At 36.8% G+C, this 26,422-nt stretch overlaps 4 protein-coding genes across 4 annotated transcripts; 2 read left to right on the top strand and 2 right to left on the bottom strand.

Annotated features, from left to right (window-relative positions):
• The first annotated feature begins 1,021 nt into the window (after window positions 1-1,021).
• LOC110061389 (uncharacterized) lies at window positions 1,022-4,239 on the top strand. The gene is made up of 2 exons (XM_020768233.2): window positions 1,022-1,342; window positions 2,336-4,239. Exons 1-2 carry the CDS (start codon window positions 1,099-1,101, stop codon window positions 2,986-2,988), a joined length of 897 nt encoding a protein of 298 aa, XP_020623892.1. The 5' UTR covers window positions 1,022-1,098; the 3' UTR covers window positions 2,989-4,239.
• A 190-nt stretch (window positions 4,240-4,429) lies between these two features.
• On the bottom strand, window positions 4,430-7,470 carry LOC110061295 (V-type proton ATPase subunit e-like). The gene is made up of 4 exons (XM_020768142.2): window positions 7,314-7,470; window positions 6,867-6,914; window positions 5,878-6,002; window positions 4,430-5,444 (listed from the first exon to the last, which is right to left on the bottom strand). Exons 1-3 carry the CDS (start codon window positions 7,427-7,429, stop codon window positions 5,894-5,896), a joined length of 273 nt encoding a protein of 90 aa, XP_020623801.1. The 5' UTR covers window positions 7,430-7,470; the 3' UTR covers window positions 4,430-5,444; window positions 5,878-5,893.
• Window positions 7,471-7,529: 59 nt separating this feature from the next.
• LOC110061293 (L-seryl-tRNA(Sec) kinase-like) lies at window positions 7,530-13,165 on the top strand. The gene is made up of 6 exons (XM_020768139.2): window positions 7,530-8,056; window positions 8,934-9,022; window positions 9,418-9,619; window positions 10,105-10,180; window positions 10,516-10,609; window positions 11,890-13,165. The coding sequence occupies exons 1-6, from the start codon at window positions 7,539-7,541 to the stop codon at window positions 12,315-12,317; spliced, it is 1,407 nt and encodes a 468-aa protein (XP_020623798.1). The 5' UTR covers window positions 7,530-7,538; the 3' UTR covers window positions 12,318-13,165.
• On the bottom strand, window positions 12,758-26,079 carry LOC110061379 (lipid droplet-regulating VLDL assembly factor AUP1-like). Its single transcript, XM_089291352.1, has 15 exons — window positions 25,918-26,079; window positions 24,995-25,132; window positions 24,221-24,305; window positions 23,754-23,822; window positions 22,311-22,425; window positions 21,715-21,787; window positions 21,443-21,479; window positions 20,904-20,948; window positions 19,953-20,026; window positions 17,997-18,051; window positions 17,046-17,121; window positions 15,253-15,414; window positions 14,464-14,597; window positions 13,920-14,023; window positions 12,758-13,791 (listed from the first exon to the last, which is right to left on the bottom strand). Exons 1-15 carry the CDS (start codon window positions 25,959-25,961, stop codon window positions 13,767-13,769), a joined length of 1,236 nt encoding a protein of 411 aa, XP_089147478.1. The 5' UTR covers window positions 25,962-26,079; the 3' UTR covers window positions 12,758-13,766.
• Between the last annotated feature and the right edge of the window lie 343 nt (window positions 26,080-26,422).

The following is a 26,422-nucleotide window of genomic DNA, read 5'->3' as shown; positions in this document are numbered from 1 at the left end:
GTTGCGGTGCACTTTGTTGGGGAAACTGCTGAGTTTTTCATCATTCACAACGACGTTTAATAGTTCAACGCTCAATCGATGGTTTGTTCGTTTCTCGAATTTTGTCATAGTTTTGATTAATTGGTAACAGGACATCGTGTCGTCCAATTCAGTCTGTAATCATACTCGTGATTAACAAATTGGACTCCCGCTTCGCGGTTGTCCGATTTTGTTAATCACTCGTATGATTACAGACCGAATTGGACTCCACTCAGTCCTATTACCATTATTAATGACTAGTATGCTCTTTTTTGTGTGTTTGATTATTACGTTAATGACTAGTACGCTTTTGGTTTTATAACATCATTGACTTGAAAGCCCGGGTAGGGGACTCCCATGTAAAATGGACGGGGTTGCTCGTCGTACCTTTAAGTTGGAGAAAAGCCAGCTGTTTTTGGTACCGTTTTATGGTGTTCAGCCTCAAAAGGTCCTCAGCGGTTGTTTTCGCGGTTGCTTTTGAACCAAAAAAAATTTCTTCAGAAGATATTTGACCACTGACTGAGTTTTTGAGTCGTCTTCTTTACAATCGTCTTCTTCGCTGTTTAAAGTTATAAAAGCGTCAGTAAATTTGTTGTTTTAGAATTGGTTCCTGTAAGGGGTGAAAAAAATTTAAAGCTACGCCCACAAAACAGGATTTTAATCTTGCTATTTCTAAGGTTAGGCGATTCTTCACAAATGTCCGACTGGCACCTTCGGCCTTTATATAGCGTATTTTATTCTTAGGATTTTAACTTTTAGGATTTAGGATTTTAGGTTTTTAAAGAATTAGGATTTTAATTTTAAAGTATTGTAAAGCGCCATGGACAATTAGTGGAAAATGGCGCTATATAAATGTATATTTATTTATTTATTTAAATATGGGACCCCACCCCCACCCTCCCCCGCCTCCAGGCTGATTTTTTTGTGTTATTCAGTCTTTGTTTTTTGCTTGAATTGTTGCGCCGCTGACGTATGCCTGAAAGACAGTACAAAGATTCTTATATGAAGTATTTACTCACTGAACCTCTTGTCATCAGTTTTCTTCTTCCATGAAAACGAGAGTTGCTTGACAATAGCAAGATGGATAGAGCAAGTTTTAAAAAGCTCGGAGATTGTTCGTTGACTCTGGCAGGTCTTGCGGGATTACAGCTTCCATGCTTAGTGTCTGCAGCATCGCCCTCATCTCCCCTGGCTAAATTGAAGTCCCTTGGTTTCCCGTTCAATATGTCGGCAGGAACATTGAATGAGCACTTCTCTTTTTCTCCTGAAAACCTGCTTCAAGGACGATATCACACTCTTGTAACGAATCTTTTTAACCATAATGGTAAGGTTCACTTTTGCTTAAATCAAAATGATGACTTGCTCGATCGTGTTCTTCACTTGGTTACTCCCCAACCAGAATTAAAGTCGATTAGCCCTCACATTCACGTAAAGAACGAGAAATAGACAGTGTTTTCGACTTCTGGCTGGGGGCTAAACGATTAGGGGCTAATGTACCGGTTACTCTTCTGCTCTGTTCTTCTGGTTTTTAAAGTTAAGCACTTTTTTTTTTACAATAACTAGAAATTCTTGGGCACTCATTGGCTAATTTTCAATGTCAATAAGCGAACAGACACATGAATTTATAATTTGTGATGCATCGACGAGCGAAAGTGGAAAATGTAACAATTTGTTATTGTTAAAAAGCAAATTGACATCAGTTTTTCATGCGTCAGTCCTGTTATTGACGATGAATTTTGTCATAACATTGTCAAAGTAGTCTCAGCTATCGCTTCGTGGAACCACAGCTACTTTGACAATGTTGTGACAAAATTTGTAATCAATAACAGGACAGATGCATGAAAAATGGACATCAGTTTGTTACATTTCGATATTATCTCACATTATTTTGATACTGAGTGTTCCAATTAGTTTAATAGCTGTATATATCCCATAGTCACTAGCTTTCAGTCAGTCAGTCCCTCCATCTGCCATCATTTAATTTAGTCAGTCATTTGTTTACTCAACCACTCAAAGTTTAGACTTTTTGATATTATCAATATTACCGTAATTTCCCGCAGTTTACCCGCACGGCAGATTACCCGCACCGGTCATTTTTTGCCAAAATGAGAAAAAAGATTCAGCAGATTACCCGCACTGGGTAAAAATTAACGCATTACCCGCGGGTAATCTGCCAGAAATTACGGTATCAATATATATCAATCACAAAGGAGACATACAGTCCAGTGGACTAAATGATCAAAACTCAAAGCGAATACATGTAGCTGATGTGAAGTGCTAGAAAACATGTGCAAGTGTGGTTGTTTTTATTCCATAGATGAGCAACATCTATTCAACAATATGACTGTGCTTATACCAAATGGATACCATGTCCATAGACGATTTGGGCGTAAGCATCTATTGGCGGCATTCCTTGGGGGAGGTATTGCTGGAAATCTCTCTCAACTTTGGTTTTACATTTTCCATCAGATCCAGTGGGGGGCTGTTTTACCGTCACCAAAGTCTTGGGGTATTCTTGGCGATTTTCTTGGAAACAAAGCTGAAATTTGGCAGAAGTTTGCACTGGATAAAGTTTTCACTTCAGTCCATAAAACAACACCATGCAGGGGTGCTAGTGCTGCAATTTCCTCCATTGTTGCTATCGAGACTTGTGCCAATATTGTTTCATTGTATGACAAGTACAAAGAACTAAGAAGACGACGGGAACTAAGGATTGCAGATGATGAATGGGATAATCGCATGATGAAAGAAGTGCTTTATGAAGTATGCCATTTGTGGTTTGTGATCAGCATTTTACTGGCTGATTTGATCCCCTTGTTTGACAGTACAAGGACTAGTAAAGGAGTCTTTGACACTCTTGTTGCCTACTCATCAGATGGGATAGGCCATGCCGCACATATTGGTGGCTTTTTATTTGGCATGGTCTATTATTTGGTTGTGCTATCAGGTTACAGAAGGGACAATAGGTGATAAATGTGCATGACATAATAATGTCAACATCTTGGGATCCCCATAGAAGTTGCAGTCAGAGTAAACTAAAGGAGTTCATAATTTACAGTAATATGGGAAAGAGAGGGAGCTTCCTTTCCTCCTTGAACTTAGCCTGACTGAGTACACAAAACTTGTACGACAAAGCTTGTACTACTTAGTTGCACTACTTGAAAAGTCACATTCAAGCATTTCTTCCAGACTTCAAAGTTAAAGAGTGTTGAAAATGTCTGTCTAACCCCAGTTGAAATAGGCAGACTGAGAGCAGTCTGCTTGGGATAAGCATAACCAGTAGCATAAAATAGCAGGTACAGTGGAACCCTGCATTACAGTCACCTTGTTATTTACAGTCACCCCATTACTACAGCCACATTTTTTGTCCCAGCGAAACACTCGTGCATTTTCTAAAGAGAAAATTTGGTTAATGTGGCCAACCTGTTAATACAACTTATGGCCACATTCTGAAATCCCAACCTTTGTTTATAATTTACCCTTTTTATATGGCCACTCAAACTAGTTACGTTCATTTTTCCATTGTTATTAATTGCATGTAGTGAGTGAAGTTTAATTTGTTTTTAAAATTATACCTGCATCACAGATATGTATCAAAGAATAGTTGCTCAGAAGTGCAATTGTGATATATCTGTTAAGACATCACCCAATTTAGACCAGTCATGAAAGTTGACACTACCCCATTAATACGGCCACCCAGTTAGTACCGCCAAATTTTCATGGCCCGTTGGTGATCCTATTGACAGGTTCCACTGTATGAGACAGTGTTTAAATCAGATTTCCAGACATTGAGAAGAGAGCTGAAAACATGATGTACAACGGAATGTTTTGATGGCATTGACACAATTTTAACATGGTGTTAGGAAATAGAATAGCAAATGGACAACCATTGCTTTCAACAGGGTTTGAAATAGATGATGCCCTAGTGCAGCACCTCTCAGAGAGCAATAAGAGAACCATAAAAACGTCCTTTGCAGCTGGGCCAGTTTTTGAAAAAAGCTTATGATATAGCTGGTGATCCAGAACAGCCTAACCACTGAAGTTCTGACAGGTGCCTTGGGCCCATTTCTTGAAAGCCCCGGAATCTTTTCAGGCCTGATAAGCCATTTTTAGTTAATCGGTATTTAAAGACAGAGAGTTGTATACACCTGAAACGTCTTGTATGAAGAGAATTTCTGTTCGTATTAAGAATATATGAATAAAACAGCTCTATAGTCAAAAGGTTTGAAATTTTGCTACAGCTTTTTGGGGCAAAAACTTTTTGGGACCTTTGAGAAACAGACCCCTGGTCTTATTGAAGACACTAGACAAGTGTTTTAACAATGTCTTCTCAATCAAAAAGAGGCATGATGGTTGTTGAAAATCTCTCTCCAAGCTCAGTTTTGTAAGACAAAAGAGATTTAGTGTGACCTTGAATATAAAGCATAATTTTTATTTTCAATGTGTTACCTTAAGTTTTCCCAGTTTCAGCTTGCTCTAATCAAATTTTGATCATAACTTAACTGTAGTATGACAAGGCTGTCATTCATTCCACAACCCTTGTATTTGAAGAAAATTTGCTAAACTTCATGAATAAAACTCATAGCATGAACCCACAAGTAGTCTAAGCTAAATAACAAAAACCTCCACCTATAGTTGCTTATAATATTACTTAACCTGAGTGAGGTTTTGCTTACAGCTTTCTTTGAAATATGGCTTTAAAGGTGCACAGTTTAGCCCTCTGTAGTCACTCACTTAATGTGGGCACCTAATCATAGCAGACAGTGCTTTAGTCTGGCTTTCTGCTACATTTTTAATTGTACTAATTATACATTATTACACATCAGAAATACAGACTGACTGTTGTCCCTAACCAATCAAACGAAAGAGTTGAGTAACAAATACTTGATGAAGGTGTGGTGTTGTAGCATTAACAACAAGAATTGCAATGAAATAAATCAAATTGTCATTTATTTATCTCTCAGGTAGGTTTACATAATTTACAGTTCTGACAACTTCAGGGAGCAGTACACCATAGTAACAACTGAGCAAATCCATTTTGAATTTCATTAACTTTGCTAGTTGTGAATTGTTTTGCAATATAATCTGGGAACACTCTAAAATCTTGTGAGGGATACATGTATATGTACTGGTCTATGTACAGTTACATTTGAGCCTCTTGACAGGAAGTCCCTCCTAACTGAACCTTTGTAACAATTTGTTGAATAGCTTGTAACAAGAACAGAGCTAATAATTCTGCAATGAATGGGAATTTCTATTGATTCATATCCAGGCCTTCAGTCAGTGCCATTTTCTTGCTGCTCTGATCAAAATGAATTAAGATAATTATTTCAATAATCAAAAAAATGGTACTGAATGATCCATTCCTCACGACTTGTTAGTTGAATATATCACAACAATGCACTGTCAGTACATATCAGTTTTACCTGCAAAAAGAAAATATAACTTGCTAAATTAAAACAATATGTACAAAACAGGCAATTTAAAACTATTTTAAAGGGTTATACATACACTCAGCTTAAATCTATGGTATTCTGTAGAATTAAAAACAACTTCACCAGTTTGTTTCATTGTTTTTTTGTTTCCATTCAACCGAGATTAGTGAGTTAACCCACATAGCAAGGTTGGTAAATTATGATCGGATATCATGACCAAGCACCAAAATGACTTAGCTTTCAGTCATGAAGGTCTTGTTTGTAAACCATGTTTGCTTTGAAACATGTTAAAAATCACAGATCATACAGATCTGTGGTTTATTGCTAAGCATTCTAAAATAAAGATTACAAAGGACACATGTCCTGTATGTAATAAAAGTTATTTCCAGATCTGCAGTTTAGTGATCTCAGGTAAGTACAGTACCTTATTTTAAAATTTGTTAGTATACATCTCTGCCACCCCATTCTTTGATCATTGCCTTTAATACACTTAATTCTATTTCTGGTCCAATGAGAGGATTAAGTTGACAGAAATAAGCACAAACCCAGCTAGAAAACAAGTTAAGGCAAGTTGATACCTGATACAAATTTTATGTGATAAGGTTAAACATTTTATGCCTTTATAATTATTCAAATCAGATAAGTTTTGATGCTTCAAATTATGATACTGTCGATGAGATAATGAAGAAAAAAATAAAACAAGCTGGAAAAAAACAGCACTTAAAATTTACATATTAACAATTAATTTGTATACAATGATGTTGAATTTATAAAGGTTGCATGAAAAGTGGTTCCACTTTTTGTGTGAATTGTTAAGAGTATTTCGAGGAAATGTCTTTCAATTCCAAATAATGTAAAAGCAAAGAAAAACTGTGTAGGGCGTGTTAGGGGGTTACATTTGGAGCACCACTCATTATTGACCTGTGGGAGATTATGATGTTGTTAAATAGGCCACATCCGATATATCAATATTCCGACATGGCTCCAAGGTTTTCAGAACAAACTTCTATTATTTGGTGGTGTTTTCTTAGTATCCAATTCTTTATTGGGGAGCAGCAAAAATTGAACTTATGACTTTGTTATGGCACCATTGTGCTGTTCCAGAAAATATCCACACTCCCCCAAAAGAAGGGATTGGAATTTCCTGGGGTGGAGGGTTCTGAAGGATAAATAAATTTGAAGAAATGTATGAAGTTTAATTGGAATTTCCAGAGGGCTGAGGGGGATCTCCCTTCCATGCGGGAGGTATGGATGTTTTCTGGAACTACATGTACACTTTGTCGACACCAGAAACGTGTTTGCAAATGAAACAAAGAAAAGAAACAATTTTCACTAGATGACAAGGCGCTACTGTTAAGAATGTTGATATCGTTTTGTGTGCCACTGTAAGGTTTGAAATTCTTAAAAGGATACAATAACCAACAGCATACAGCAGTCAACACAAGCATGGTTTGTATGAGTCTGAAATCATAGTAATGAGAAAAACAAATTTAATCATATTGATCTAAATACAAACCTCAGTTCAACTACATTGTGTCTACCCAGTTAACTATTGGGGTGATGAGGTTGATGGTGGAGAGAGTTCATTCTTACAGTTTCATAATTGCCAATTTTGCGTAGAGAAAGTTTTTGGTGGCGGTTGAGAGGGTAACAATCAACCTTTGATTAGATCTCTAACAGAAACCTCGTTACAAGTAAACCTTTTAGTCGTATTCATTTTAATAAGTTTCGTAGTTAGGTAAGTTATGAGATTCCAAATAAGCTTGTAACTTAATTTTGAGTCTGGATATTCAGAGCTAAGTGTATACCTTACTAGGTAGTTAATTTTGTTTAGTTTGAGATTTACTCAATTCCATTTACCTCTTGTTCGGTCCTCTGACAAACCAAGGAATAACTCCACCTACAATAACCCATATTCCTGTGACAACAATCACAGGAACTACTGCCATAGGCTTTGCTGCACCATCGCCCGCCATGTTGAATAATTTTGAAGAAACATCAGACAAGTCACATGAGTTTCGGATGTCCACCTGAAAAGGATGATGGGGGATTCGTCCCAACCTCTCTCGTGATCCTCATTTCAACATGGCGGACGAAGGATGTCGTTCTGCAGTATTGTTAATTTGTGGAATACCCGCTTCTGGAAAGTCGACATTTGCCACAGAGTTACAACGGTACATGCAGAAAACCAAAGGCGATTCTGTACACACGATATATGTGTGTTATGATGATTTGATTCCGTCCGATTTGGATGTACATGGCAGTCCTAGAAGCGTTGCAAAACAACTTCAGAACGATTTGGAAGAGAGGACCGATGACAACAGTGTTGAAAAAGACGAGGGATCGCCTTTCGGTGGTTCTATAAACCCTTCCAAATATTCCTTATGGAAACAATTTAGGAAGCTTATCCTCGAAGCGGTGGATAAAATTATGAATATGATAGAAAACAATTTAAACAAAGATGAAACAGACGGGCCAAAAACAGAAGTGGAAGAACTAGAGATGAAAGGGTTGCCCACTTTTCAGGACTTTTGGAAATTTTTTCTGAAAAGTATATCCAGGCAGGAAAGAAAGTGCTCTTGTATTGCTTCGAATGACTGGAGGTAAAAACCGAAAAAAAAAATTAGTTCAGCTTGTTTTTTATTTTTGAGTGGATAAGAAATGCTCTTAGAGCTCGGTTTTTTTGTGCTAAAATTGGATTGAATTGAATTTCGTTCCCCCTAAAACAGAACCTCAAATACTGACAGAAAAAAAGTATCTGGGAGTGTCAATTTTAACTTCCACCACCCCCACTCCCTCCTGGTTCCCCAAGTACTTGGGTGTCCCTGTTGTGGTTTAAACCCTATCACTTAAAATTATCAGGTTGAAAAATATAGACAATCTAGCTATGGGGTATGGTGCATTCAATTGCATCATGCAAGAAGTGTTCTGAGAAGATCACTTGACTACCCTCATGTCACCCCCTTGGCTAGGTCATCTATATTCTCCCAAACAGATAGATAGAAACTGGTTTGGGTCAGGTCAGTCAGGTCATTGATTTTGCCCAAGTATTCAAGTGTTTTTCCTGTAAATCCAACAGAATTAGTTGTTGACATTCCATGACAATTTATTATCATTACTCTCCTACTTACCCCCCCCTCCCCCCAAGAAAAAACAATACTGACAATGGTTTGAACTGTGGAGGATTCCAGAAACAAACACCATTCTTGTGGCTCCTTTTGGGACGTCTGTTTGTGGAAGGTACAGGCAAGGTCTGTCTAAGGATAAAATCTACACCCAGGAAGTAGAGGTTTTCAACTTTCTTGGTCAATACAATATAGATGTGAACCTTCACTAATCCACAGGGCATAGTTACTAACTATGCGCAGGGTCAGCACTGCTTCATGACATTCCCTTGTTTTGTACTTGAGGGTAACTACAGTAGCCTGCTAAGGTCAGGTCATAAAAAAGACAAGTGACATGTTATGTGTGTTGCCATAGGTGGAATGGTTGTCCTCATGTTATATTAGTGGATGATAACATGTTTTATCACAGCATGCGGTACGAGTATGTCCAAATGGCAAGAAAATGTAAGTTAATTGTTTTTTGTCCCACTATGCTTTGAATGAGATTTGGTAGATTGAGCCTGATGCATTTGGAACGTTATACCTTAGCACTTGAAATACATTAATTTTACTTCTTCCATTTTCTGATGGAACTGTTTTTGGTCCAGAAGGGTCAGTTTTTCACCGCTTGCGTGATCAGGAGAGGTTAGTCCTAAGAAAGGACAACTCACTAACTCACAGGGCAGCTCTGACACTAACAACAGTCCTTTTCACATCAGCAATTACCCAGATGGCTACATAAGATGACCTTGCGGCTTCGCCGCCAATACAAAAGCACTTGCACATGAAATCCCGCCAGCTACGCAGGCTACCTTAACTGAGAATTGCATTTAAGCAGTTATTGTTTTCTTTTAAGGAAGACAGTGCTGGTTTTGCAGAAGTGTTCTTGGAATGTTCACTTGAAATTGCCGAGGCACGAAACAGCTTAAGGAGCCATCCAGTTGCCTCAAACACCATGAGGAATATGTTAAGTAAAATGGAACCCCCAGAACCTGACAAGTTTCCTTGGGAACAGTACAGTCTTACTATAAAAGCTGAAGAAGAACTGGATGTTGAAATAATGTATGTATTAGTTTAAATGCATGTGAAAAATAAATATTGCACTGAAGAGATGGGGATTTGCCAGGTTACTTAGTCTATATTCTTCTGGGATGTGTGGTCTGTTATGGTTATTGGACAGAAAAAAGAATGAAACACAATTTCATTCTCAGTATTAATTGTCAAGAAGATATCAATGAATGAATCAGGCAATCATAAGCTTGAGCTTCTGAGGACAGTTCTACAGTTGTTCAGACTGAAACAAAAGGCAAATTTCTTTACTCAGTTTCTTTTTCTGTCGAATGAAATGTCAGTAGTAATAAATTATGAGTTACTAGGCAATGGCAAAGGTAATAAATACAGACATTATCTGATAGTTTGTGATGACCTTTTTGTTCATAGCTGTATTTATTTGAGTGAACTGTTTTGACATGACATGTCTGTTTGCTATTTGTGTGATAAAAAGGCTTACATCCTAAAACCTGATGACAGCTTTTTCTTAACATTAGGGAAAGTGTCGCCCGTCTTGCTACTGAAGTTCTAACGCACCCAATGCTTCAGGCTGTTGAAGACATTGAAGAGAAGGTTGGAAATAAATATCTAGTTGCAAGGTTGGATTAAACAGGACCTAAGCTTGCAAACTTGTTTGTTTGATCTGCTGTTTAACCTGTTTTCTCTGACATACACTTTTAGACTAAGGAACGTCTCACAGTCTTTTATCTGAATATGGCTTTAACACAATATATTTTACCAGCATGAATAAATATTGGATTGTGTAATAGCAAGTGCCAGGGAGGACCTTAAGTTCCTGAGGAGATAGAAGATAGCTGATATTTTCAGAGGGTGTTTTGTCAGAAAGAATGAATCTTCAGTCTAAATAGTTATTTGCCTTTCATTTTCTCTTGTTTTCTTTGTGACAGGAGAGGTCTAGAGCAGCTTGCATTACAAGTATAGTGCACCAGGCTGATCAAGTTCTTAGAAAGTATATAGCTAAGCTCATTTCTGAGGCAAAAGGTTAGTACACGTATATACTGACAGTCATGATAATAGTATTTCTTCTAAGTTTAGTTTTCTTAATACTGAACCATAGGTATAGAATGATATGATCTAACTTGAGGTTATTGAAAACGTTGGCACACTTTACAGGCCTATGGTACAATGTAATACAGTAGAACCCCGGTAACTTGAACTCGAATAACTTGAATTCCCGCTAACTCGAACCAAATCCCATTTTCCTTGAATTTGACCCCACTTTTCAGACATTTTAACTTGGTTAACTTGAACTCGGATAACTCAAATTCCCCGCTAACTCGATCTAAATTTCGTTTCCCTTGATAAAAGTTTACCCTGATAACTCAAATTCTGGTTCATGTAACTCACCAGGGATGTCATCCCATTAGCTTATCTTGTTGTGTAATCAGTAAAAACACTCAAAACTAACACCACAGCAATTTGATTTTAATTAGTGCAACCGAGCATTCACATATTTGACAATCATTAGTCATACTGGATGCGGTGCCTTTAGCAGTCACTGTATACTGAAGTGCTGAAAAATCAGCAAACTATCAATTATTAACTTGGCAAGTTGGATATTCAATCGACCCCGATAACTTGAACCCCCGCTAACTCGAACTTGTTCATTTCCCTTCAGATTTCGAGTTACTGGGATTCTACTATAGTGTTATAGGCATGCAATGCATGCAGAGGGTACGTAGCTGTATTCCTTGGCATGCGTTGCAGACCTATGATATTTGGTTACCTCTCAGTGGTGCAAAACATCGAGATTGTTCTGGACCAGATACCCTGAAGTGGTAAAGCACCTAAAAGTCACCTAGTGTTACAGGCACGCAATGCGTGCAGAAAGTTATGTTAGTCATTTGCATGCATTGCAGGCCTATGGAATTGCCTAATTGCATCATAAGATAACTGTAGCCCTTTGCTTGCAATGCATTCCTTTAGTACAACATTAAATAGTATAGCCAAAGGCTGAAAACACAGTCTTTGTAAACCTTTCAGGTTTACGCACACACGTTTCACTGGGAAACTCAGAAAACTGTGAACACCACAAATATTTGTAGAATGTTATTGTGAAGCAAGAAAAAAGCCAGCCAGGCACGAGAAAACAAAACTGCAAACAGCAGTGGTAACTAGTTTGACCTTTTGAGGTTTGCTCGCATGTCCTGAACATTATTGTGATTAGTCAGTACACAATTATCGACCTGTAAAAATCAAAACAAAGTGTTCACCGTTTTTTGACTCGCAGAGTAATTATTTGGCTTTTCTCAATAATGCAGGTAGCGGAAAAGCAAAGAAAGAACTTCAGTCTATAGCAAGCCAGTTGAACAGGGATAAAAAAGTCTTTCTGGAAAGCCTACACAATATCACGAGCAACTCTGAATGCAGCAGCAAAATGCACAGCAATAGTACAGATTCAACAGTAAACAAGACATTTGAAGGGGTTATTTCAACAAGTGACAGTTTTACTGAAAGACAACCAAACGAACATTCAAAGAAATCACCCTATTTGACTGTTGTTCACAATGACAGTGCCAGCGTCGGAGAAAATGATGTAAAGGGCTGTTTTGTGAACTTCATGGTCAAAGATGTACATTCTGCTACTTCCATATCACACCTATGTCTTCAATGTTTTCCAAATGTTGAGGACAAAGCAGAATTTAAGTCATTTGTAGAAGAACTGTTTAAGGGCACTGTTCATGTATAGGCACAAGTTAAAAATAAATTGAGATCAACAAAGCAATATGAAATTACGACATAAACAACATTGTCAAGTCATTTTAAAACTCTGTTTTAAAGAAAATGCTTTGTTTCCAAATGTTGAGGACAAAGCAGAATTTAAGTCATTTGTATAAGAACTGTTTAAGGGCACTGTTCACGTATAGGCACAAGTCAAAAATAAATTGAGATCAACAAAGCAATATGAAATTAAGATGTAAACAACATTGTCAAGTCATTTTAAAACTCTGTTTTAAAGAAAATGCTTTGTTTCCAAATGTTGAGGACAAAGCAGAATTTAAGTCATTTGTATAAGAACTGTTTAAGGGCACTGTTCACGTATAGGCACAAGTCAAAAATAAATTGAGATCAACAAAGCAATATGAAATTAAGATGTAAACAACATTGTCAAGTAATTTTAAAACTCTGTTTTAAAGAAAATGCTTTGCCCTTGTAGGTTTTATTAGTCATTGCAAAAACTGAACTCCTGCTAATAAAAAGACATTTCTCAGATCACACCTGTTTTTCTTGGTTTCTTATTTATACTCTGACAGCAACTTTTAAACAACAACATAACAATGCTTAGTTAGAAGTTAATAATTAATGCAAAATTTGTGCTAACCACAAACTGGGAGCCTTAGCAACAACTTTCTATAGTTAACAGTTTCATCCCCATAACCATTGTGATGTCAGTCACAGAACACTAAAAGTCAATGGATGTCGTTCTAACTTGCAAGTCTGACCCATCAAACTTAGAATTCTAACTTAAACTTTAAATTATTTTTTTGTTGAAAACCTGTATGAATAATCATTATTCAATAAATGCTATTGAGCAGACTTTTTCCTGCAGTGTTGCTTGTTTTCTGAGATTCTGCAAATTGTTCTTGGCTATATTATTTTCAAATCAGGTCCATCCTGAGCCTGCAATTTTAAGTACCCTTTCTTTTAAGGGATCGTTTTGCAACTTTGTCCAGCACACAAAACTTCAAATGGCAACTCCCCATTCTTTCAGACAAGTTTCGCAGGTTTTCATAAAATGAAAACTTTTCATTATGTGCCATGCATATAGGTGAGAGTAGGCCTTTAAAACAATGATAGCGGCAAAGACAAATGACAGTGTATGTGATAACTTGCGTTTGCAATTAAATATCTCATAATTTCTCCTCTGAAATATTACTTCACCCCGCCCAAAAATGAACACGTTGAACTGAACATCTGCCAAAGTGTTACCTGGGTTGATGCTCAGGTTTCTGGCAAATGAATAAGATTTTAAAGAATGGACTAACAGTTTTTTTTTCTTCTTTTTCTAAACTCAAATGATGGTGCACATCACATCAACACAACAGAGATGTTAGGGAAGGGGACAGGGTGGGGAGGTGGAGGGGGCAGCAATGACCCAGCATAACTTTCAGGCAGGTCTCAGCAAATAACTGGAATCCTAAGCCTGACTGTTTCTAAAGCGCCTGAAACAGAAGGAAAACAACAACATTAGAAATTGTTAAAAGTATGACTGCTTACTTTTTTCTCCAAGCAGAGGCGCCATGGAGAGAAAGGTCAGAATTGTGATCTAATGATAGTAATCATTTAATACCTTCTCGCATTTTCTAACATTTCTTTCTTTCTTTGACTGAGAAGTTTTTGCCTTTCATCTGGAAGGCGTGAAAATGTTATTGTCTGTGGTCTGGTTGGTGTTGTCTGGAAGAGAAGAGAATTGTCAGAGTCAAACAGAATGCTGGAATGTTGTTGCATATTTAGCAGTATCTCATGGCAAATGAATGTGTTGAACATTTTGTTTAGCAACAATTTCAGTTGTCCTTGTTGCACCATGGGACGCTTAAGGCCTCAAAGATATTAATAATATCGTACCACTCTTGTCTTCTTGGTCTATACTGAAGTTACAGATCCTCATTTCCCCTTTTGATTTATGGCCTTTGTTCTTGGGTCATAAATTGAAGGAGAAAAAGTGAGGATCTGTAACTTTCCATAATTATATAGTACCTTGAACTTGGTTGGTTTATTGGCAGTGCCAAGTTCTCTTTATTATAGAACCAAACCCATCAATACAGAGAATTAGTTATTTAATTTTAAAATAATCATTGTGCTTGGTACTGAAATTGTTGAAGATGCCACCCTACCTCACTAGAAAGTCCTGAAGAAGTACTTTGAACATCACTAGTTGATTTGGCCTCATTTCCTTCTTTCTCTGGTATATAACTAACTCTTCCCTCCAGAATGTTGGTAATGGTTGTGTCAACGCAGTGTGTACGGCCTTTGTTTACAAACAAAAAATTAAACTGAGGTTTACATTAATTGTTTTTCTTTTCATTTATAAGTACGAAATGAAACTAGTAGAAAACTGTTTGACAATAGACCCTTTGCATAAACAGTGCCAATATTTGAATAACAGTACTTATACATTCTAAGCCTCACATTAATGTGAAAAATCCTCTGTCTGAAAACAAAAGTACGAGGCCAAGGATGTACAGAGTATTGAAGTTATCCAAATTTAGGCACCATTTATACAAAGGGTCTATGGAGTTATGGTTCACCGAGAAATGAATAAGCCAAGAGGCATAGCCAACATGATGGTCTTTGGTATACTACGTACCCTACTTCCTCCTTGCAGACTAAATCATGACCCAACACATAAACAACACTCTTCAACCAAGTTTCTACTTAAAAATTTTGGATTCAAAGTTCCTGCTCTAACCAAATCCATCCAAGTTAACTTCGAGATGAGAAAATGTGTCTATTGCCTGGTAATCAATCTCACTGATGATTTAAAAAAAAACTTGGGAAAAGACCAAAAGGAAAACCTGAATGATTATTTACATGTATGTTTAAATGATTCACAGGGTTCCTCTTATTAGTCCCTTTGATCAAAACAGGACAAGACTGAGATAGATTGCAGACTGCCAACTTACTCAAGTCTCTTGCTATAGATGGAGAAGGAACTTGTGGTAGTACTTCCTTTACTTGCTGTACCATTTGCATGAGCCTTGTGTTGGGACTTGCACTGTCCTGATTGGAAGGGGTGCTACCATTTTGGACTGATCTAGTTTCATGAGCCTGAACCCTTGCTTGCGCTACAAAATAAAGATTACATATTAAGTGATATTGTCAGTAATAATCATAAATGGCTTTGTCCCATATTCTGTATTTTTCTAAAATCACTGACAATTATTGGCATAACAGTCAAACCTGACCTCTATTAAGAGGCCACCCTAAGGGAAAAGAGAGGTGGCCGTTTAATAAGGGTTTCTCAGGAATTAGCTAGCCTGCATCGCAGACAGAAATTTACCTGCAAATAACTGGCTGCAAATTAGTGCACAAATCCTTGTCTGAGACCCCCAATGAACCACTAGGATCTGAGTAGTTGTGTGTGATTGGTCTTTTCATAAAACGATTGTTTAATTGGCAATAAATCACTCTCATCGGGTATGAAGTGAACCTCCCACTATCTATCTATAACCAGAAACAATCCACGAGTGGAAATAATAAATGCACGCTAGCAAGGAGAAGTGGATTGCTGCTTTTGAAACAGTAAAATCTCAGTTCAAAGTGACCAATCTCCTCACTGATTATTCTCCCTACAGAAAAAGTGTTTTTTAATCTACCTACTGGTTTTGGGAAGCCCTTAATATTTCAATGCCTTCTGATCATTGCGAACATCACAAATAACAAACCCCATGGTTCAAGCGTTGTTGTTGTTATCTGGCTGTTGCGATCGCTGATGGAGGACCAAGTTCAGTACTCTGAGTCTCCAGCCAATTCGGGTATTCCAGCTGTTTCCATCACAAATGATGAAAACCCACAGATCATTCAGCAGGTTCTAAATGGAAACTACATTTTGGTGTTTAGTTTGCCTGAATGGTTTGTTGTGTTAAATTACATGGACTCCAACGGTTCATGACATTGGCATGTCTTCCCATTTTTTTTTTCTTTCTTTTTTTTTTTGCATTTCGGTCTCTCAACCTTGTTTTGCTTCACATTTTTTTTTGAAGGGCATTTTATGCTGTGTTATTATGAGGACTTTTAAGCAGAGTAGAGCCATTTGACCATTTGGCATACAATGTTATCTGTCACTTCGTAATTTTTAACACCTCTATAAATTTTTCACAATCATTTGTGGGGTCCACGGGAGTATTGGCAATAACCAGTTAGAATTAAGAAAGATTTCAAAAGCAACTTCCAGTGTTTGTTTTCTTCGTCAGAGGTCTAGAACAAGGATTTGTGTGCTACTTTGCAGATGCTAGTAGCCTGCGGTAGGTAGTGTCTGCAACACAGGCTAGAATTAGCATGAGGCTTATAGAAACATCAATTTATTCAAATATAAACTGGCTTCAAGGCAACATGGAATCACACTTGAAACTGACCTCAGGAAGGTTGAAACATTGCAGCGTTTTATCATTAGTTTTTAATACTAAGTTGATTTCTACAAACTTACACAATGTACAAGAACATGTTTTTATTAAATAAACAAGGAAGCATTCTCGAATCGAATTATTTTTTCTGAGTAATTCGACTTGAGAATGCTTCTTCATTTATTTCACTTTATCCAAGTCACCATTTCACTTATCATTTATGCTTTTAATAACTTTCTATGAAAAGAGAACAAATTAATCTTTACATCACCTCTTGAACAAAACCTGGAACAGAATTTGGACAAATTTTCAACGACAAGTGAAAAGGAAGTATATGGTAGTAAAAGTCATACCTGCTTGCTTTATTAATTCATTCACATCTTGAGCTGTAAAATTTGTGGCAGTCACTCCAAAAGCACTGGCCATGTGCTACAGAAATAATAAAAGAAAGTATTTGGATTTACTATTTAACATGATGAGAAGGTGTCATCACAAGAACCTGTTTGATTACTTAATATTAACTAGCTTTTTTACTCATATGTTTCTGAGAACACTCTTTCCCAAAGCCCTTCACTTATTGCAACCAATAAACTAATCAACCAGCCAACCAGCCAACCAACTATCCAACCAACTAATCAATCAATCAATCAATCAATCAATCAATCAATCAATCAATCAATCAATCAATCATGACAACCAATAAATCAACCAACCAACTAATCAATCAATCAACCAATAATTAAAATCAATCTGACTAGCAATCAATCTTAAGTACTAACAACCAGCCGACCAATCAACCAACTAATCAATCAATCAACCAATCAACTAATCAAGCAATCAACCAATAATTCAAATCAATCTGACTAGCCATCAATCCTAAGTACTAACAACCAACCGACCAATCAATCAACTAATCAATCAACCAATCAATCAATCAATAAATCGATCAAATCAATCAATCAAGACAATCAATCAATCCATGAAATCAATGTAACAATCAATATAACAGCCAACCAATCAACAAAACTGATCCATTGATCAAATCAGTCTAACAACCAACCAATCACTCAATCAATCTATCTATCAATCACAGACATGTAACTGACTAATTTGTAGCTTGCAAACTGATTTGAGGGTCCTTGAGGTTTTTGTTTTACTGACAAAGTCAACTATGATTTTGAAAATTAGTAAGAAACAGAAGTAATTATCTTAAATTATTAATATTGGATACCTACAAATAATACAGAGATAAGAAGCCTGAGGCAGGGTACATACACTACAGTCTAAAGGGAACATACATGTACCTTCTGTACATCACCACCAACATCATCTGACTTTGTTTCTATTGGAGGAAGTACCCTGCAAGTAACAGAAATGTATTTTGTGACAATATTTTGACAATAATTAAATAACACAATTTATCATTTATTTAACTATTTAAACAAAATAGAAACAATAAATTTTATCTGTTTCCACACCTGTAGCAAGTGATACATGAAGAAACATGAGGGGGAGTTTGTGAGGAAAAGAAATACACAGTCAAATTAAAATAAATTCCCACTTAAATTCCCACTTATTGTAACCTTAACGTGGTTTCTTTAAAGGATAATACCAGCAATAAAATGTCTCATTAATAGCCTGAAGGGGAATTCAAAGGGCATACCATAAAATTCTGAAAATAAGCCCCGGGCCTTATATTTTTCACAGGACCTTTTTGAGGGGCTTATTTTTGGAAGGGGCTTATACTCAGAAGGGCTTATTATAGGACGGAAATTTGCGTTTCAAAATTGGCTGGGCTTATAATTGGAGAGAAATTTGTGTCAAAATTTTTGAAGATGAAAGTTGAAGATACCAGCAAGAAAGAAGCTGTTGTGGGCCATATTCTGGAACCTCTGGCACAGATTTTAGGTCCCATGCTCAAAGATGGAACGATACATTCTATAACCGCAAAGATAACAAGTGAAAAGTGAGGAGCACCAGAGGGAGTTTGGGTTCAGGGTGGCGGGATCAAACTTCCTTTCAAATAGGCGCGAGTGGGAAGCAAATTGTGTAAAAGACAATAAACTTCAACACTTGTTCACCACATTGCTTTAGTGCACGGAATCATTCTTCTATGACTAAAAAAGGCTTCCTGATAATGGTGATTATGGGCGTTTTCCATTTACAAAAACTTTCGGAAAATTTCTATTGGGAATTTCCATTTGGGAAAAGCGCGTTCCATTTGTCACAAGTCCCATTCGTTCACAGGCCCCTCTCTGTCGCTTCTCTGAATCTCCCATGAATATTCAAAATGGAGGCCTTAGTAAACTGTTCTGCTATTTTCTCAAATAAATCTTTCTTCATTGCTTTCCCGCCAAACAAATGCTTATTATTGGCATATGTGGTTATGAGAAGTCTCACATCTACATCCTCCCATCTTTCTAGGTTTACAGTGGTAGAAACTTCACCTGTGAACGAAGAATTACAAAAGAACTCTTCAGAGCTGTTCATGCAATATTTTACGCGGGAAACGTGCACCGGCAAAAAAAGCTTCAAACAAGCAAGAATTTCTACCTACCGCTTTTATATGCAGCACCTTCGTGCTACAATAAATTTTCTAGATCTGGCGCTAGAACTTGGCAAGCAGAGCACTCGTAGTAGCCCTGAAAGTTTGTTTGCAAAAAGCTTTGAGAAAACTGACCCTGATCAGCCACCATTTTTGTTCAAACACGAGGGAGCTTAAAAGACCACGAAAGGCATGGAACTGGTGATAAAGACGAGAAATCTGTAAATGGAACATAAATTTTCCATTCGGAAGTTTCCACCGGGAAAATGGGACTACCTTTTCAGGAATTCCGTTTATTCCAGAAAATTTCCAGTGGAATGAACCAGAAAGTCGTGTTCCATTTACATCCCAACCAGAATTTCCAGAATTTTTTGGTAAATGGAAAACGCTCTATGTGTAGTTTGCTTTGGTTTGTATAATTGAGGATAATTTCCAAATACAAGCCCGCGGGGGCTTATATTCGGAGGGGCTTATTATAGGAGGTATTTTTGTGTTTCAGATTTGGGGTCTTCTACACCTGTATATGGAGGGGCTTATACATGGTGGGGCTTATTTTCAGAATTTTAAGGTATTGCTCAGTTTTCAGATATTATTTTCACACGCATACACATGTACACACTTTTACAGAATATCGTCCCATCAAATTTCATTCCAAATCATGAATGCAGATTAATTGCAAATGTCTCTGATCTGGCGGTGTTATGTGAGTACTAACCTGATATGATATAGTGTATATGGAACAAACATGGACCAGAACAAATCTTGCCACCAACCACTCTCTAAAACATGCTGCATGTACCAACAGAACAAAAAAAAAATCAACAGCTTTCTAATAAATTCTGTTAGCAGTTCGTATAGTGTGATTGTCCGGGTGAGGGTAGTTCTGAAAAGAACTGTTGTTGGTGTCTGATGTCAGTCATCAACAACAGTTCTTTTTAGAACTACCCTCACCCAAACGATCACACTATAGGAACTACTGATACTCCTGGATTCAAACCATTTACTAAATTCTGTTAGATTGACCAATCAGTGTGGAGCAGGAGGTAGAGTTGTCAAATAGATCTCCATGCATTAAACTCCACCTGCAGACATCTTAGTTAGATTTTGATTGCTCATGGTGAAGTGCACATCACTGTAGGTTGGGGTGAGTTTTGTTCACAGTCTTTGCTCTAAGGGTGTGAAAGGTGTGGTTGCCTAGTGGTCAGTGTGCTAGACTCCAGATTAACCAGTCTGAGTTCAAGCCCTGGCTTTGTTCATTACATTGCACATTCTCAGGCAAATCACTTCACTGTCAGAGCACCTCTCCCCATCCACCTGTATAAATAAACACTGGTAAATTTAATCCTGGGAGTTGCCCTGTAATGGACTAGCATGATCCCATCCAGGGAGAGTAAGAATACTGGTAGTCACTTAGTGCGGCTAGAGAAATTGGCATAAGCTTCAATGGCAGTTGTATGGACTGGCACATTTTGGCTGATGTAGACTTAACCTGACATTAACACTGCTTTCAAGGTGCATGTAACTTTAAATATCAAACAGGATCTCAGGTTCAGAAGAATCTTCCAAACCCCTGTCCAGCAATCAGCTATGCATTTAACATATTTGGCAATGCTCAAAAACCCTGAACTGCATTTATCTTAAAAACAAGAACAATTTGGAAACTCACAGGAGGTATCTGGACAATCAGAGGACGTCTCACTGAGATTAAAACCTGCAAGAATGACATACAATGATCACCATTAAACCATGCAACAAAAACTAGAATTTGTGAGAATTTGGTACTCAGAGAAATGAAAGAAATGGAATGGCAATAGATTGGGCATAATTATAATAATTGAGAAAGAACATGCACAACATCAGGTAAGAAGGTATGTTATGCCAGGTGGGAAAAGAAAGTGGGGATGGCCCAAAATAACCTGGAAAGAGCTGGCTTCAGCTCATCGTTCATGGCGTAAGGCCCAAAATTAGACATGACACAGGGCTGGATCACCTGAAGGAATACTGTGGAGGCGGCATTATGTGTCACATGGCAAGAAAAGTGCACATTATGAAGCCTCAATAAGTGGGTTATTTTTGAGAAATAACTTCAACTGATTCATAATACATCTCTGATACATCAGAAGCAAATTAAAAGCAGTTGTGGAAGACATATATTTAAGTTTCAACAGAAAAAGAAGACAGACCAACTCAACTAAAATGACTTACAGGCAATATAGTGCTGCTAAATTGAAAACACCATGGGCTGCAGTATAAACAAGAATATAACACCATTAACTGGAAGAATAGAATGCCTTCATGACACATCAGTATCCAACTTTTCCAACAATTACATGTAAATGATTATCAATGTCTGGAGCCTCCTTTTCCACAAATTTTCAGTGTATATTAAATTTTACCAAGTATATTTTAAAAGACAACAGGTTTCAAAGGCTTTAAACACACTTTATGTTTCTATTGAATGACTTTTCAGAACATACTTGAACTTCAGAAGGCCTCTCTTTCCATTAGTGATTTGTTCTTCTGGAAATGCTAGAAGAGGAACACCAGACCCTGAGTAATGATCAGAGAACAAAATCTAATCAGCATGGCTTATAAGTAAATAAAGTAATAAGTAACACTCTATGCAAATTACATGGCTGCACATAATTTATCAACCGAAGTTTTTCATTTATTTAGGTCTGGACATTCTTTTGGTAATAAACTTTTATTAATTAATTTAATTATTGATTTTCTTGTTTGAGTAAACAAATAGCATGGAGATACATGTACAATGTTTATGGTTTCAAAAATAAAGGCAGCTCTGTCGAGGAACAAAGTTCTGGTGCTAAAAATTCAAATTTAAAATTAGTCAATTATAATTTAATTTACCAAGTAAAGAGTTTAAAGTGCATGTTCCAATTGGCAGTTCCTGCTGAGTTAAATGCTCAGTAAATGCATATTGAAACCTGATCCATTTCCATTTCCATGTAGTATTAATTGAATCAGTGTTAGTTGTATTACATTTTGCAGAGCTTTACATTTTCATAAACATTTGCCACGAATTATAACTAACAATAACTATGTGTTTTCACACCTTGCAAGTATTCCTTGATCTTGCTATCTGTATTTTCTTTGTCTTTGTCATCACTTAAGTCTTCATATCCCAGGAGCCACTTAATGAGCCATGGACAATCACATCTACTGTATGGCTGAAATAACAGACATTGAGACTGCTCACTGTTGGTTAATCACCTTTAAAATACATGTAAGCTCTTAAAGATCATTGAAGACCTGCACTGGGATCGTTGAATTTATCTTTCAGGGTTCTTATCCAGATCCTCCCTGGAAGATCTTGTGGGATCTTGCAAGGTACTTCATGTCCCTGTCAAGTTCCTGGAAACTTAATATTGTTGAGAACCTCACAAGACCATTGAAGTCTCTGCAAAAATCCTTGAGGATCTTTGCAGGGACCTGAAATATATTTGCAAACAGCCTACAGAAACCTGTGTAGACTGCAAGTTGCTGTAAGATCCCTGAGCATCCCATGGGATCTCTCATAGATTTCCACCAGTGATACAACAACAAGCACTAAAGTAAAAGGTGTACTACTAGCGTTCAATATGTTAAATTTTATTATACCACTATTAATAAATGCTTTTTACCACAAAAGGTCAAGAGAACGGGCAAGATATATGAACTTGCACAGCTGCAGAGTCATATTTTGTCTTCATCATTTGCACATGACTTATGTGATCGGAACAATTTTTAGATGATGCAGGATGTATTTCAACAACTAGATGCTGAAATGCTAGAAAATGACAAAACAGTGGATTCCAAAATTATTGATAATAAAAACCTTTAGATATTAAATGGTTTAAAATGCAATATGCATGGTCATTTTGCTCATTATTTGTATTTCCTGAGCTCTGTTAAAAAACTATACAACTCACAAAAATATCTGCTTATACTCTAATCACCCTGAAACGATTATAAAATATTTTGTAACTAATCTTAATTAAGACAAACACAGCATCAGGGGCGGGCATTTCATTAATTGATACAGGATACAGTGAGCGTTTACATCATCACCATAGAGAAAATACAGATTGAAGTGAATAAACAATAACGCAAAGTTGAAAGAGATGCCTTCAAGTGGCTCTTGCATAACTCACAAAATCCTAAATAGCCTACTAGCCCCTTAGGGATTCATCATACCTGCAAGCATGCCTAAAGTACTTCTACAGTTGACACGAATCATACATAATGAACATACTCCAGTGTCATTAACGAAATGTTACGAAATATATGAGGTGTACAATATATTGTATGTAAACTATGCAATAATTAAATTTGCTTTCTGTAATTTAATCAATTTTTCTTCCAGTGCTATATGTTTACATGGCAAACAATAACATTTTAATAATAATTACATTCCGGCCTCAAGAGTCCTCATAGGCCCGATGAGGATGAGTGTGAATAATTACATTATTTTTCTATTAAATGAAACTGTTTAATAATAACTCATGGTAGGTCTTACCATAACACTGGGAAGAATAGTTTCAATGGCAACATTATCCAGAGATGTCACATGATTGCTGACAACAACCTAATATTTCACAAAACAAAAAGAAGAGTCATGTTAGGTATATTTGTCTCACATTTGACCTGACAAAAGAGTTTGTGTACAAGTAGCTCTTAGATTACCAAGATGCATGATGCACATGTATATGTATAACTGGTTGTTACGATAAGAGTTACGTCGCCACTATCCAGGAATTTTTTTGATTGAAAAAAATCATTATAATAAGTAAATGAGGTGAAGAGGGTTTTTGAAAGCAGTCAATTTTTTTGTCCAATTAATGAACCGAATTTCTTTACAGGTATTCACAACTGTATGTGTTAATAATAGGCAGTTAAAACTCAAATAATATATCTTCTGTGACAAACTGGTTCTTGTAACAATATTAATCATTTTTAATTTAAGAATATTACCGGTATGTGTACCTTATGCTGGCCTGTGATAAAATTTTCACAACCCTCTTGGGTGACTGCTATGCCTAGTATAGCAGAAGAGACTCTAAAAAGAATCCTACAACATGACCAGAAAACATTTAGATTTGATCTCATTAAATGACATTAAAAACTCACTGATTAATTTAAATTCACAAGTACACCCTTTTGCCATGAGAAAACATACTGATCACATAAATTAAATATTTAGAGATGGTGTCTAAACACATTTCCAAAACACTGAGAAGAGAGTTGAAAATAAGACGTCTGAACAGGAGTAATTTTGACAAACTTCAAGGTGTTTGGAAATGTGGTAAAACACTGTCTTGAGTGTTTGATATACCTTCTCTATCAAAACAGAAAGTTCTAACAAGAAATAGGAGAGGTACATGTAAATTCTTAGAAGTGATTCAGTCTATAGTTAATAAATAAGAGATAACCACACACCACTTCAGTGGCGATAACCTTTCTTTAAACTTGATGTATTATTATAGAGTTTAACAAAACAGCTCAGACAGTTATTTAGGCATTTTCACCTCCAAAATTATCCCACAGTTTGGTTTTCTAGTGAAATTTCAGCATGTTAAACTATCCGACAGCTAATTCCTAGCTACATTCTTATACGTATGGCCAATTAACATGAAAGGTTCAGATATTCTTTCAAGCTTGAAGAATTATTTTTATTAATAATATTTAAAATCTTATTGTGGAAGTGGAATGGGGTGTTGGCTACATGTTATATACATGGACATACCTACTATTTCTTACCTTCTCACAAAAGACTCTTTAGGTAAAATTGACAATATTAGAAATAGTTGAAGTGCAAAGAAGATTCTAAATATTACAAGGAAGAGACCGCATGGGATATACAGCAAGATGAGTAATAGTGCTCCACCATCTGGCAGCCTGGAAAAATTACAAACAAATTGCATAGCAGTTTAAAGGGCTACCTCGAAAATGTCATGCAGTATCAACAATTTTTTGTACTTTTCATAGAAACAAAAACAAAGAAACCTTGAGTTCTTAGATCAATTTGCCATGCTAAATTCAGTAAATATGCAAAGTTTCATAAGAATCTGTTACTGACACACAGAAAAATGGGGCCCCAACCTTGCCAATTTTAACAAAGAAATGTATGCCAGGGGGCATGCGCTTACCCCCTGGCATACATTTCTTTGTAAAAATTGCCAAGAGCGATCATGCAACACTGGATTATGACACAAGCATACATGCACTGACATTGGTAGCCCAGCTTGGCAAGCTATGTTATAAGCTTGATTAAAATGGAAGCAGGCTTTGTCACTAAGCAACTAGAAAGAATAGCTTGACTGCCTCTGGTTGTCACCGTACATGGGGTTGATAAGTTGTTCTGAATTGACTGTCAGCCAAAATACCCATTATTGCAACAGAACGTAACAAAGTTGCAGGGAAACGATCAGCCATTTAGACATTGTCCCAGTTTGTTCAAGGGACACTAACAAAACAACAGGTAACAAAATAGCCTGAATGGAGGACAAACCCTCTCTATATATGACTATGCTGTAAATTCCTTAGGTATAAAAGTCGTTATTACTATTTATCAGCCTTTTGAATCTCTATTTCAAAACGATCTACTATGTAAAAAATAGCGATAAATATTACCAAATTGTTTCGGAGCTACGTACGTAATAAATACTTCATGGGGATCTCACCTGTTTCGGTTTAAAAGGTCCGTAAGTCCTGAATTCAAAACCATTTTCTTTTACGATTAGCTGATGTAATAATGCTGACTAGTAATCTGCTGGGCAAAGCCCAGAAAATAATTAAATGTGAAGAAAATGCAGTAAAATCCGATTACCGAGATCTTGAGCAATATGGCCAGCGATATGAGCGTATCACAGTCAGCAGATTTACTTCTAAAAAGTGATTGGTTCATATAAGAACCCCTGTTCTTTCTCGGGATCTCACGCGATGGAAATCATTTACCATGTTTACATGTAACAAAGTTAAGATATTTGGATGATGAAAACTGGGCAAAGTGTTTCTTTTATGGATCAAGTTCGAGAAATTTCGTTTTACTCTTAAGGTCATTTCTCACATTTGCATCGCGCATCCTTACTGCGCATAATTTATGGCGTCATAAGCGCGCGCTTGTGCACGCGCATATTGAAAACATGACGGTTTTGCCTTGATATTGAGCTCTTTCAGTTGAAAAAT

Source organism: Orbicella faveolata, unplaced genomic scaffold (genome assembly GCF_042242905.1).
Source record: "Orbicella faveolata isolate gen_17 unplaced genomic scaffold, um_ofav_v1 contig_1, whole genome shotgun sequence".
NCBI lineage: Eukaryota > Metazoa > Cnidaria > Anthozoa > Scleractinia > Merulinidae > Orbicella > Orbicella faveolata.
This window is presented reverse-complemented; position numbering and strand designations above follow the sequence as displayed.

Coding starts and splice junctions, on each gene's coding strand:
- LOC110061389 (XM_020768233.2), top strand. CDS start 1,099: ATGGATAGAGCAAGTTTTAAAAAGCTCGGAGATTGTTCGTTGACTCTG. Junction 1,343..2,335: donor GAATCTTTTTAACCATAATG/GTAAGGTTCACT, acceptor TTTATTCCATAG/ATGAGCAACATCTATTCAAC.
- LOC110061295 (XM_020768142.2), bottom strand. CDS start 7,429: ATGGCGGGCGATGGTGCAGCAAAGCCTATGGCAGTAGTTCCTGTGATT. Junction 6,915..7,313: donor GTCAGAGGACCGAACAAGAG/GTAAATGGAATT, acceptor CTATGATTTCAG/ACTCATACAAACCATGCTTG. Junction 6,003..6,866: donor GCTGTATGCTGTTGGTTATT/GTATCCTTTTAA, acceptor CTTGTTTTCTAG/CTGGGTTTGTGCTTATTTCT.
- LOC110061293 (XM_020768139.2), top strand. CDS start 7,539: ATGGCGGACGAAGGATGTCGTTCTGCAGTATTGTTAATTTGTGGAATA. Junction 9,023..9,417: donor TGTCCAAATGGCAAGAAAAT/GTAAGTTAATTG, acceptor CTTTTAAGGAAG/ACAGTGCTGGTTTTGCAGAA. Junction 10,181..10,515: donor TTGAAGACATTGAAGAGAAG/GTTGGAAATAAA, acceptor TCTTTGTGACAG/GAGAGGTCTAGAGCAGCTTG.
- LOC110061379 (XM_089291352.1), bottom strand. CDS start 25,961: ATGGTTTTGAATTCAGGACTTACGGACCTTTTAAACCGAAACAG. Junction 15,415..17,045: donor TGAATTAATAAAGCAAGCAG/GTATGACTTTTA, acceptor TTTATTTTGTAG/CGCAAGCAAGGGTTCAGGCT. Junction 14,598..15,252: donor ATCTATAGCAAGAGACTTGA/GTAAGTTGGCAG, acceptor TTGTAAACAAAG/GCCGTACACACTGCGTTGAC.